General features: G+C 39.5%; 1 protein-coding gene across 1 annotated transcript in view; it reads left to right on the top strand.

Moving 5' to 3' along the window:
• PPFIA2 (protein tyrosine phosphatase, receptor type, f polypeptide (PTPRF), interacting protein (liprin), alpha 2) overlaps positions 1-12,075 on the top strand; it is a 345,825-nt gene that overhangs the window by 320,622 nt on the left and 13,128 nt on the right. Inside the window, exons 22-24 of the mRNA XM_010561832.1 lie at positions 4,565-4,646; positions 8,434-8,634; positions 10,657-10,719. Coding sequence (XP_010560134.1) covers positions 4,565-4,646; positions 8,434-8,634; positions 10,657-10,719 — 346 coding nt within the window. The remainder of the gene's footprint in view (positions 1-4,564; positions 4,647-8,433; positions 8,635-10,656; positions 10,720-12,075) is intronic.

The raw sequence follows: 12,075 nt of genomic DNA, 5'->3' as shown, positions 1-12,075 counted from the left end.
AGCCTCACCTTCATTAAGAAAATTGAACGTCACTGAAGTGACACACTTTAAATCAAGATCTTGTTAACTTCCGACACAAAGTCTATTTAAAGATTATTCTTATTTTTAATAAAAGTTCATTGAGTTTTATGCAATGAGTTGGTGAGGGCTGCTGATACAGAGCTAGAATTTTCCTGGTGCAAGGGAAGGATATATATGAGGGAGAAAATCTGCAGGATAATAACATAAGTTTGCTCTTATCATTTCCCCCTGCCTTTTGCTCCCATGTACCTCTGCTCTCTAGAGGGATATTGAAGCATTCGTAGTCCCCATGGTATAAGATAGTTGTGCTCTCAGCTTGGTAGGTTGATGGTGATTTGTGCAGTTGTACCTGGGTCTCAGAAAAATGGTGCTAAAGAAAATGGTCCTATGTAACAATATACTTAGAAAGTCATTTTGGGGAGGATTAAGCATCAGAAGTCAGTGCTGGGGAGGCAGCCCCGCTTCTCTGACACACAACTCCACAACACAACTTGACATGACATGTGATTTTTTTTTTTTTTCCCTCTGTCTTTGGGAAAAAAAAAAAAAAAGATTGAAGACAGCCCACTTCGAGGCACTCTCTCTGAAACAGACCAATACAAGCGTCTCTCAAATTTTGGATGACTGCTAAACAGTTGAGGTTCATTAAATTTCCTGACTTTGCAAAACCAGGCTCAGGGTAGTGATATATTTTAAATAGCATATTGCAGTTACTCCCATAATGTCTCCAGGAAGAGGATTTTATTCTTGAACAGTAATAATGTTATCTTTAAAAATATGGCTTTAATTTGGAATTCATTCCAGTGGTAATAAGTGCTTTAAAGCCTTATCTGTAAAATAATAGCATTTATAATAAAGCTTAATAAATGTCAATTATTCCTTATCAGCTTGTTTTCATATGTTGCCAAAAAACTAAATGAGCATGGAAATAATTACGTTTTAATTCCCTACCCCCTTACCAATGCAAAGTGGCCACATTATAACATATAGTACTCATCTGAAAAAGCCTTAGTGAGGAGAAAATCCCCATGTTCCCCTGCAAAGCATCTTCTAAATTAGAGAAACTATCTAATGCTATTCACGATCTCCAAACCCTGTCTTTGCAATGAAAGGAAGAGGGAATGATGAGCTTTAGGGTATTCATGTCTTCCTCCTCCTGTGATCAGTTCTATGTTTTTGTAAGGAAAATTGAACTGCAGTCGCCAATGTTGGGCTTTGGGGACCTGTTTTCAGGAAGCCAGTGACTATCCCACAAGGACAACCGTACATTCAGGCTGTTCTAAAATATAAGGATTATATTCCAAAATAGGCAGATCACTGGATTCCTTTTTCTGATTATTTGCACTATTGATCAAATGATACATGTTTTTTTCCTACGTGACACTTTTAACTTATTTTGAAAGAGTGGAGTTTTTTCTATAGTGCTAGTTCATGTTAAAAAAACCCAGAGTTTTCTTTGACTACCAACTGAAGAATATCTCTCTTAGTCAAAATATAGAAATTCTGGGTTTAGTTCTGGTTTAGAAATTGAAAATTCAGGTTCTGCAGATCTCCTAGTGTATATCAAGAAGTAGTCAAAGAATACTGTTCAAGAAGTAAAATATAATTTAAATAAACTTTAATATCTGAGAGGTGTTTAAATGAAACTTCTGAGGGAAGGAAGTATAAATTCTGAAGCATAACATTTTTTTTTTTAAGGGAAAGAAATATTATAAAAATCCTTTTAGTATTCCACATCAATAAGTGAGGCACAGGCCTTATGATGGCTGTATTCCCTGTGCGTGTCTTAGTAAAGGATTTTAACTTTACACTAAAAATATTTTCAAACCAAAACACTTTCCTTCTACATGCCAAGACCCTCTGGATTATATTTATCATGCTGTAGTCTTTGGCTATAGCATATATAGGGCATCCCTTTTCTGGCCTGGCCCAATTTTCTTCAGCCAAAATCAATAACCACGACTATATTTTCCTTTAGCTCTGTGAGCCAGAATGCCTCTGAAGTAACAGAAGTGCTTTCCTACTCTGGAAGAGTGTTTTTGTTTGTGAAGCACTGGAATAATGCTAAGCCTCCACACCACGCCTCAGGCCAGTTCAAATGTTGCAAAGTCACAGAGGACTCCCCAGAAATATGTACTTTATAATTCCAGCATAAAGGAAATAAGTTTTTCATGGAAGTGAGAACTTAAAGTGCCAATGCCTCTTCTGCAGGCACCTCGGTTGCTTAGGCCATGCAGGGATTTAACACCAAATCAAAGAAATAAGCCAAAAGTTCTTCCTGGACCCCATCGCCTTGTAGACCACATGCTGCTCTTCTGCTTGGAGCAGGAGACCAACACAAGCAAGGAGGGCCCCTGGCCCTCAAAGCCATAATCTCTTTTTTTCTTACCGTGATAGCCAGCCTTGCTCTTTTAGCTGGTATGGGTGACGAGAATACCCCAGATGAGGAAAAACCTGGGATCAGGTTCCCCCAAGGACGGTGCCTCCATGAGACTCCCAGCCGCCGGCTTTGGGAAGGCAGCAAGTCACACAGGGTTCCGCAGGGTCCGTGCTCTGCCGTGGGACACCAACAGCGGCCAGGTGAGGAAGGGGCATCCCTGAAAGTTTGGCTGTCCCTGCGGACCGCCACGCCAGCTCGCAGCCCCGCGGCGGCACCGGCGGGAGGTACAGCACTGCCGTAGCTGCGCGGGCAGCCTGCGGAGCCGGCGCCGGGGAGGGCTGCAGCCCAAACACCGCGTCCGCAGGTAGCGAGGAGGTGGTCGCGTCTGGCCGTGCCTTGATTCCGCTCCCCTAAGCAGCCGAGCGCGTACGTCTCTCTTGGCCTTCGCTGCTGGTCTCCCCGGGAATATGACATTCCCGTACCTCCACCAGCTACGGAAGGTAACATGGTGTTTATGCACCCGGAGAGCAACTTCTCCTCGTTTTACTGAAGATTGTGCTTTCACAGAAAGCAAAAGTCGTTGGAAATCTGAGTGACAAAGGATGAGGTATGCCGCGAAGGATGTGTGGGAGGAGAAGCTAGATAAACTTCAGTAACGCTGTCAAGTATTTGTAATGTTACATATTACTACAGCATAAACATAGAAAGTAAAGCAGCTGTCTTTCTATTAATATTCAGAGCCAGGGATTTAAACACATATGCAAAATTGCATACTTGAGTTCCATTTTCCACTAAAGCTGAATTCTCTCAGTCTGGCCCCTCAGCAGTGCAAAAATCCCAGAAGGAATACTCCTTAGGGGTAAGATGACTCCATCGCTTTTATCTGCTGTGATTTTGTAGTATATATATTTGAAAGGCTGCTAAGGCAGTGAAGTATTGCCAAGGGATAACTGAACCGCAAAGGCTGTAGTAATAAAGGAGGACCGAGCAAAATTGAAGCTGTAATTCCAAGCTTTCTTTGTTATGTGGGAATGTAAGCAAATTTTAATACTACACTAGCATAGTCCCTGTCTAATTTGTTTCTCACTACTGCTTGTTGCTAAGAGCCTTCTTTGGTGTTTCACTCAGTAGGAAGCAGCTGAAAATATGTTGTTAAATAACAGAAAAAAAGGACTTTTGAAGGACTGTTTTTTCTATGCCACCACCACGGTGGGCTCTTTATGCCTGCTCCAGGAATAAAAACGTCTGATCAAATGGTTGAATGTGTTTAATATAGAGCATTTTCCTGATAGTCTAACTGACTGGCCTATACCTAACTTTACCAAATATTTAATACCACGGTATTAAAAGTATATTTTAAGCTTTGAGCATGATGTTTTACATACACACTCATTGCAGTCCAGAAAAGCTGCAAGTGCAGGAGTTGGATTGGTATCGGATCAACTCAATAGATATACATCTATGTATATATGTATAAAATTGAGAAACCACATCAATTCCATAATTATAAAAATGTATACACCAGTAAACCACATGGATTTCTGTTGTATATAAGCAATAACAAAAAAAAAATTAACACGGAACTATTAAAGATACAACCAACTCTTAATTAGCCACAGATGGCTTATTTAAAATGCTGAATAGCTGTACTCCAGAGACCCTAGAATTGTGCATAGCTGGTCCAGGACGTTTTGTGTTTCAAACACAGAGACCACTCAGACCCAGCTGCGTTACACCCATGCTTGGCTCAGGTCTAGAAGTTGGCTTTTGTGGGCCTTTCTGGGTCATTACCAGAGCAGCGCTATGCTAGTCTCGGGAGGAATCTCTGTTTTCTCTCTTCACCAATATCTTCTATAATATGGGTGATCCTTTTATATAGGTTATCCCAATTCTATATTGCTTCAGCTAAGAACAGGCAGAAGCCTTGCCTTTTGTATGTTAGGTGTTTAAAGGGATGCAAAAATGCACCAAGAAAAAAAAAAAAGAGTTGGGAATAGTTTAAGGAATACATTCAAAAAGGGGAAGGAGCTGTATTGTTCACTGGTCTTTTCTATGCCTGTTGGCAAGTTTCACTGTTGTTACCCTTAACGAAGAGGCACGGTTGCATCTGTATTGTCCCTACACATACCTCTGCATATGTAACATTTTTTGATCCATTTTTAGACATGAACTTCTGGAAGAAGCTCGGAGAAAGGGTTTGCCTTTTGCACAGTGGGATGGCCCAACAGTGGTTGCCTGGCTGGAGGTGAGTGTTGGCCATAACTTGAAAATATGAGTCGTGTTTGTAGACTGCTTCTGTGTGCTCGTCCTTACAGATTCTAAAGGAGACTATTAAAGTCTCCTTCTCTCTCCCTTGTGCACTGTGCCATGAGCACTAAGAAGATTTTGACACTGGATGGCGTAAAGCAGAGACTAGAGCTGAAAAAAGTAAGACAGGATTACACAGGGGGATGAGGACAGGAAAAAAGGCTTATTAAACACACTTAAACCCCAAATTTATGAAATCTTATAATTTCTCAGTCTGTAAATATCTAGGAACTCCACAGACAGAGTTTATGTAGGGTGACGTGCTAAGGACAAAACAAAAATTAGCTATCAAATTTTATTTGAGCTTAACACAGAAGTTACATCTTCAGAATTTTTAATAAATTTAAAGATTTTGTAACTTTCTGGGTTTTTTTAAAATATAATGAGAAAGAGCTGATTTACCTAGATATCACTCAGAACCGGAAGAAGAGGTGTTTCTCTTGGCACTTTCACCCAGGGTGTGGGAGATCTAGGTTGAAATCTGTCTGATTTGACAGGCAGTGCCTTCACCTCTGGAATCTAATCTGCAGAGAGTTCTCCTTGATTTGGAGAGCCTAAATGAATGGATTTTGGAACCCATCCGGAGAAACATTCAGCAGAGCTGTCCATCAATCTTGACAAAAATCAATGAATGTTTTAGGTGAAAGAACTATTCAAAAAATACCCAGATGCTGAGGAGAGGAGAAGGCAGAAAGTAAAGATGTTCTTATACAAATACATGGTCACTTTTACATGACAAGGCTGTATCACTTCAGCGGAGATACAAGCTCTTCGTTGGCTCAAGGAACAGGCGTCTCTATTCCTTGTCTATACCAAGCATCTCTATGTATTCTCACCTATTCTCAGGTCTGCTGAGGGTATCATCCATCCATTGGTCATCAGATAGAATTTGTAGAGTTTTTCCCTTCAATTAAAAAAAAAAAGGTTCCTCTCCAAAGCTTTAACAGGAGTATGTTCAGGGAATAAATGAAGGATGAGGAATGAAAGCAGCTAATGTCTATAAAATTTCTGCTTCATATTGGAATTGCTGAAGGTACCTAATGAAAAAAGATGAAACAAAAACTGCAGAAAGGCAGTTCAAGCATTTGCGTATGACCTTGGAAAATGGGATGGTATCTTCCTTCCCCCAAAATATCTCTGTTAATATGGAACATTCATTAACTTGGCCACTACCTGACTTTTTCATATGACTTTGAGAGTTCTGTAACCAGATTTGTATCAGTCGGAAATATACAATATTACAGTCAAAGCTGATTTGCTGGAAATGTGAACATACAAAGGTCTATACATTTCTGAATACTGAGAAAAATCTGCCCTTGATGTCCTCCAGGGTGACCCAAAATTTGAAGACATTTCTGACAAGTTAAGCCCTAGTCTTTTTTTCCTTGATTCCTAGCTCTAAAATAGGATATGCTTCCTGTATGTCTCAGAGAGGGGCTGTAAAGAGAAATTGATGTCTATGAACTTCTTGGGAAATATGATGAGAGTAGCACAGGAAAGCCCATGAGGAAGTTTATGTTGCGGTATTCAATGCAGATTGAATACTGATGATAAAAAGATACGAGGACACAAGTACTGTATTTCTTCAGTGAGCATCAGTGCATTCAGTCAGCAGATGGACACTGTGTGCATTTCATACTCTCCTGGGGAATACATAACGTGTGACCCTTCGACTAAAGAACGAAAATAATATTAAAGGAGACAAAGGCCCCAAATAAAGAAGTATATGTGATAGCAATCGTGACATTTCCAAACTTTTCAGGGCTTGACTTTTCAGCCGTAGCATTTATTCTGGTCATTTGTATGTAGCACAGATGTAGGTGAGATGTATTTTAAGAACTGTGGCTTTTCTTAACTAATTCTGGAAGAGTATATCAATCTTGATATCTGGGTTCTCGGCATAGAAAAATTACTGTGCCCTCTTCTTAGAGACTGTTTTCATCTAACTGCACTTTTTGGTAGAGACAGCTGTTTGTTAAAGAACTAATTTACCTAATGAGTGGCAAACATTTGAATCTATTTCTGCAGGGTGAATAACTCCCAGTATTTACGCTTTCCTGCTTTCAAGTGCACGTATGAAAAAAATTAATGGCAAATTAAATGAGAATATTAAATACATTTTAAAGCTATGCATTGTTTCCTCATGGCCTTTGTTTAAGTGCAGCTGGGTGTAATCTACGTGATTTTTGTTTTCATTTTTGGACTTTCATGAAACTTTGTATTTTGTTACAGTTAGTTGGAATTAGATCATATTTTTGAGGTTCAGACTAGCCTTGGATGGAGGGCAGTGGCTCATCCCATCAGTGGGAAGGGCTTTTTGAAACATGATGCAGTCATTCGTCAAGCTCTGTGGTACATCAGCAGTCAGTACAGAAAAGCCTGACTGAGCTCTTTTGGAATCTGACATTCAAGTCTGTTTTCTCTGTGACATAACAGCAATCTAACAGCTGTCTTTTAAGTAAATGTTTCCCAGATAAGGTATAGACTTGTTAATAACCACACAGTAGTTCCCTGTACTGCGAGAAATTAAATAAAAATCCTTTCAATTGGTCTCTGCTTTCCAGATTTGTTGGTGAATTTACTGATGGCATACCTTGACTCCTTTCCGTGACCTTGTGTCCTCTTTTAGTAAGCCATTATTAAGAGAGAAAATTAAAATAATGAAATGAGCTAATTCTGATGGCCTATTCGAGATGCACCTAGCTAGGCCTGTCTTTGTTTTCCATTGCGTTGTCCCCAAAATCTCGGTGATTATGGCATTCGCTGCTTACATCCAGGTTTTGCTACAGCATAATGTATTTCATACTGTGACAAGAACTTCCCACACGTATGTATCCCTGCTATGGAATTATCTCCTTTGGGAGCAAAGAGCTGTAGACACTGACAGTCGTATTAATGAGGCAGCACAAAATGAGAAAGCTGAGAAAACCAAGAAGAATTCTTACCCAGTAGGTCCCAGGAAAGACCGCCAGGAGTGGCGAGTACCTCTTACAAGGAAAGACTAAGTGGTGACGCAAGGGGCTGTTGCTGACCTCAGCTGGTAAGACTAACGTAAGGAGAGGAAAATCATGAAGCCGCAAATACATATCTTCTAAATCCACAGGTGGTGTAGCTGTGCTCACATTTTGCTGCAACTTCTAACCAGTATTTTTAGCTGGGATGTGACGCCATACCAGACTGTTCCCAAATTTACAGTAAGCTCAGTCCTCACTAGGTTGGTTATGTGAACTGTGCTTTGTTTATCTCTACCAAGAAAATAAAAGCTGAGAAATGTAAGACTGTGCCCCATGAGTACACCATGGGGACTAAAACAGAAAAAGAGAGAAAGCCATTTTGGTCCAAAAGTGAAAAAATTACTTAATTCCTTTTAGATTGTTTTCTGTACATAAGACAAGACTATCAAATGGGCAGTAACACTGATGTGTGCCACTACTTGCTCCTTAAAGGCCTAGGAAAGGAGGAGGTGCTGGAGGCACAGCTCTAAAAATAATTCAAAGCATCCCTTGCTTTAAAGTTCTGGTTACAATAAAAGCAACTAAAAGAGTTCATATGAAGCCATGGCAATTTCAAAAGTTCTGAAACAATTCTGGTTTATTAAAGACTATGATATTCATACTCATTTGTGTGTATTACCATGCTGATTCAGACTGATAGGTGCCTTGATGATTAATTTAATTTGAGAAATGAAGCAATGCTTTGGGTGAACGTGTCCTTTCTCTCAACAGCTCTGGCTAGGCATGCCAGCCTGGTACGTTGCTGCCTGCCGCGCCAACGTGAAGAGCGGAGCTATTATGTCTGCTTTGTCCGATACTGAGATCCAAAGAGAAATTGGAATCAGCAATCCTCTTCATCGCTTAAAGCTCCGATTAGCAATCCAAGAGATGGTGTCACTGACAAGTCCATCAGCACCTCCAACATCCAGAACAGTGAGTCCTGTTCAGCTCTTTCTTCCCCACCACCCTGCAGGAGTCTGCAGAAAGACTTTTGTAGTACAAGAGTGGCTCTGTGGTAACACTCACTTCCCAACCAGTGTGAACTGCCCTATAGAGACTCAGAAGGACCTGTTCATCACTCGCTTGATTGTTGATCACTGATATTTATCCTTAGCAGATACTCTTTTTTTTTTTAAATTGTGCTTTTGATTAACCTTGATGTTATCTAAATGATCGGTATTGAGCATCTTATTTGTACTTTTGCCTGTCTCTTCCTTTAAGTCATCTCTCCCAACCAAACCAGATTGTGTTTCTCTTTTTTTGTTTCTCTTCTTTTTTTTTTTTTGTGGGGGGTGGGGGTGGGATGGGGAGGAGCAAGGCAGGAGCGGGGAGATGTTATGTAGGAACACAGCTCCTTTGAATCTTGTTCCCATTCTCCTTTTTTGCATCCTTTCAAATGTTATCTCATCTGAGTTGGCTGGCTTTGGGTTCTTCATGCTTTTAAGAGAAGTAGTGATTGGAGATGTGAAAGGAGAGTCTGGAAGGGAGAAGTGGAGTGTGTGCATTCAGTGAGGAAGGGAGAGAAAGCCACAGAAGACGGGAAGGAAGCAAGTAAAGAAGAAATACAGAGATACAAGTCTGAAAGGAAAGGGCAATATATCAAAAAGAGCAAGAAAGTAGATTAGGGCAGAGTAAGAATGTATGTGCTATAGATAAAAAGCACCTTTTAGTGGAAAATGAAGAAAACCAGGCCAAACTGATGAGGAGATAAAGAAACAAGATAACAAAAGGGGATTTTCATGCTGAAAGGCTGATGGTGATGGCTATGAAGGAGGCAACAGAGACTGTAATTAAAAAAAAAAAAAAAAGTCTTGATCAGACGGGAAACATGGCATAGAAGTGAAGGACAAAGACTACTACTCAAGTAGTGCAGCCCAGACTTCTAATAGTAAGATGATGATGATGATAATAGTAATAATATTTATTTTTTTAATCTCTTCATGGAGTTCATGGAGAATCTTTTGGTGGAAATGAGGGGTACCAGATCCACTGAGCGACATAAGCAACTGGGCAACAGGACTCTAATGTTCCTGTTGACTGGCCTTTTATCTTCATGTCATATATGTCATAACCATGGTAATACTATGAATCATAATGGATTTCACCTAAGTAAAGCAGTATAGATTCAACAGGAATTTGAATTACTAAACAAAATTAATTTTGATTTTAAAAGCATAAGAGCATATTTCAAAGCATAAGAGCATTGACAGTTATGAAATGAGAAAACAGTCCATTCAAGCTAGAAACATTGGGAATAATTCTGCCTTGGTTTTTTTTATTTCTCCCTGAGTAATTGGCAGCACAAAGCTGCCCTGCCTTGGAATGTGCATTTCCAAGTCGCAAGTCTTTCTGCCTCCCCTCTTTCTCAGGAAAGGAGTGAATTTACTTCAGCTCTCAAGAAAACACAGCAGACTTCCACACCCCCTCCCTGCCTCATCTCATTGTCCTAGTAATAATCTGACTGAAAACAATAGGATGAGGAAAAATAGTTTTACAAGTGAATTCTCTTGACATTTTTGATTTACAGACGTGCAGCGGAAGTAATCATTATTTAGATTACAGTATGAGCATGTGATGTGTGCAGAATATGTAGGCTGGAAAATCTTTGAGAACTGAAGCTTACCTCCAGACAGCTATGAGCTAAAGGTTGTATTTGCCACTTGTGTGTGAAACGCAGCTTTAATTATTATTCTTTCCTTTGTGACGGTGGTCTGCCGGATTTCATCCATCAGTTCTAGTTGAAACACTCCATCGAGTCCGTTCAGAATCCTCTAACTGAAAGATACAAACCAAGTTGTCTAAAGTTGTCTCTAGTTGCAGCTCGGTAGAGGCAAGGACGTGGTTGTGCTGATGGTGATGCTATACGCTGTTAACTTACAGTGGTGCTGCCTTTCTTCTTTACCACTGCTTACCTAATGTGGATCCCACCTGCCTTCCTGCGGGCCTTGTCCATAGCCCTCAGGCAATGTTTGGGTGACCCATGAAGAAATGGAAAATCTTGCTGCTCCAGCAAAGACGGTTAGTCTTTCCACTTCCATTTAAAATGGTTTCAGTGCTTGAAAGAGAACTAGGATGTATCTCGTCTCCTTTAACATCTTCTGTAGGATGCTTCCCAAGCATGCCATTAGAAGGTTGCAGGGAGTCGTGAAATTGAATCTAAAGAACAGTTACATCCTTTCTCAGCAAAAGAAATTACAAACTGTACTGCGATCACAAAAATTGTGTGAACCTAAAACCAGTATTGGAGTTTTACAGTACATAATAGTTTCACTGCCAGTGTGAAACCTCATTTAATGAAATGAAATTGTTGCGGTTACAGGTGCAACATTTCCCCTGTACTCTACTCCCTGAGAAGTACCTCTTCTAAATATAGTTTTATATTTGCTGAAACCAGAATGAACTAAGAAAAGGCTTGAGAATGGTGCCTTACACAACTCAGTGTTTTCATTAATACTGAGTCTTTCATGTCCATACTTGTGTATTCATGCTCTTTGATTTAGGGTGCATGGACTGTGTCATTTAATTATTGATTTTTGTCAAACCTCTCCCTGCTTTGGGGGGACATAAATAAATATTAATAGATTTTATTCAATAGTTCTGACTTTTTTCTTTTACTTGGAACATATGTTATTTTAGGTTTTGTTTTTAGCATTACATCATAACAACTCCGTAACAGTGCTTATAAAACATAATACAATCCTACAGTGAGATGTCTGAAAAATCTGTCTTCAGATTAGAAAATGGTATAGTCAGCCCAGTCCATAAATGGTGGGGGAGGTACTGAAGCTAAATTTTGATGCAATAAAGACTTATTTCTTAGAAATTTACGCTTGCTATACTATTTTAAGTTTTCTCATGAACATTCATGAAGCAGATTTTCATCAATAATTTTTTTTTTACAGCTGAGCTCATTTTCAATTTTATTATGTTGCCAAAGATAAATACAAATATAATAACACTCAACTAACCAGTAGTAGAGTTGATCCTGTTTAACTGGCCAGCCAGAAAAATATAGTTTTGCCATTAAAAATGTTATATAAAAAGCTCCTTTACAATACATTCACAGGAAGACACCTTTTTGTTGTGAATGTTGCAAAATCTAACTAGAAACAAAAAATGGCATCTCTAATGCCCAATTTTGTAAGTAAATGGATTGTGAAACCCTAAAAAGTGTTTAAGATAATGCTGTAAAGGTTCACCAAGCTATAACGATTTTATATCTTAAAAACTTAGCTAGATTTGCCCTGCTAAGATTTTATGGTTTGGGTCTTGTAAACTACCTTAAAAGGTAGTTTAGCCCAGAACATTGCCACTGACTGGAGTTATTTTATCGGCACATTTTACATGTATGTTTTCATTGGTTCTAAGATTAAC

Source organism: Haliaeetus leucocephalus, unplaced genomic scaffold, assembly GCF_000737465.1.
Source record: "Haliaeetus leucocephalus isolate CR32 unplaced genomic scaffold, Haliaeetus_leucocephalus-4.0 Scaffold151, whole genome shotgun sequence".
Classification (NCBI taxonomy): domain Eukaryota; kingdom Metazoa; phylum Chordata; class Aves; order Accipitriformes; family Accipitridae; genus Haliaeetus; species Haliaeetus leucocephalus.
This window is presented reverse-complemented; position numbering and strand designations above follow the sequence as displayed.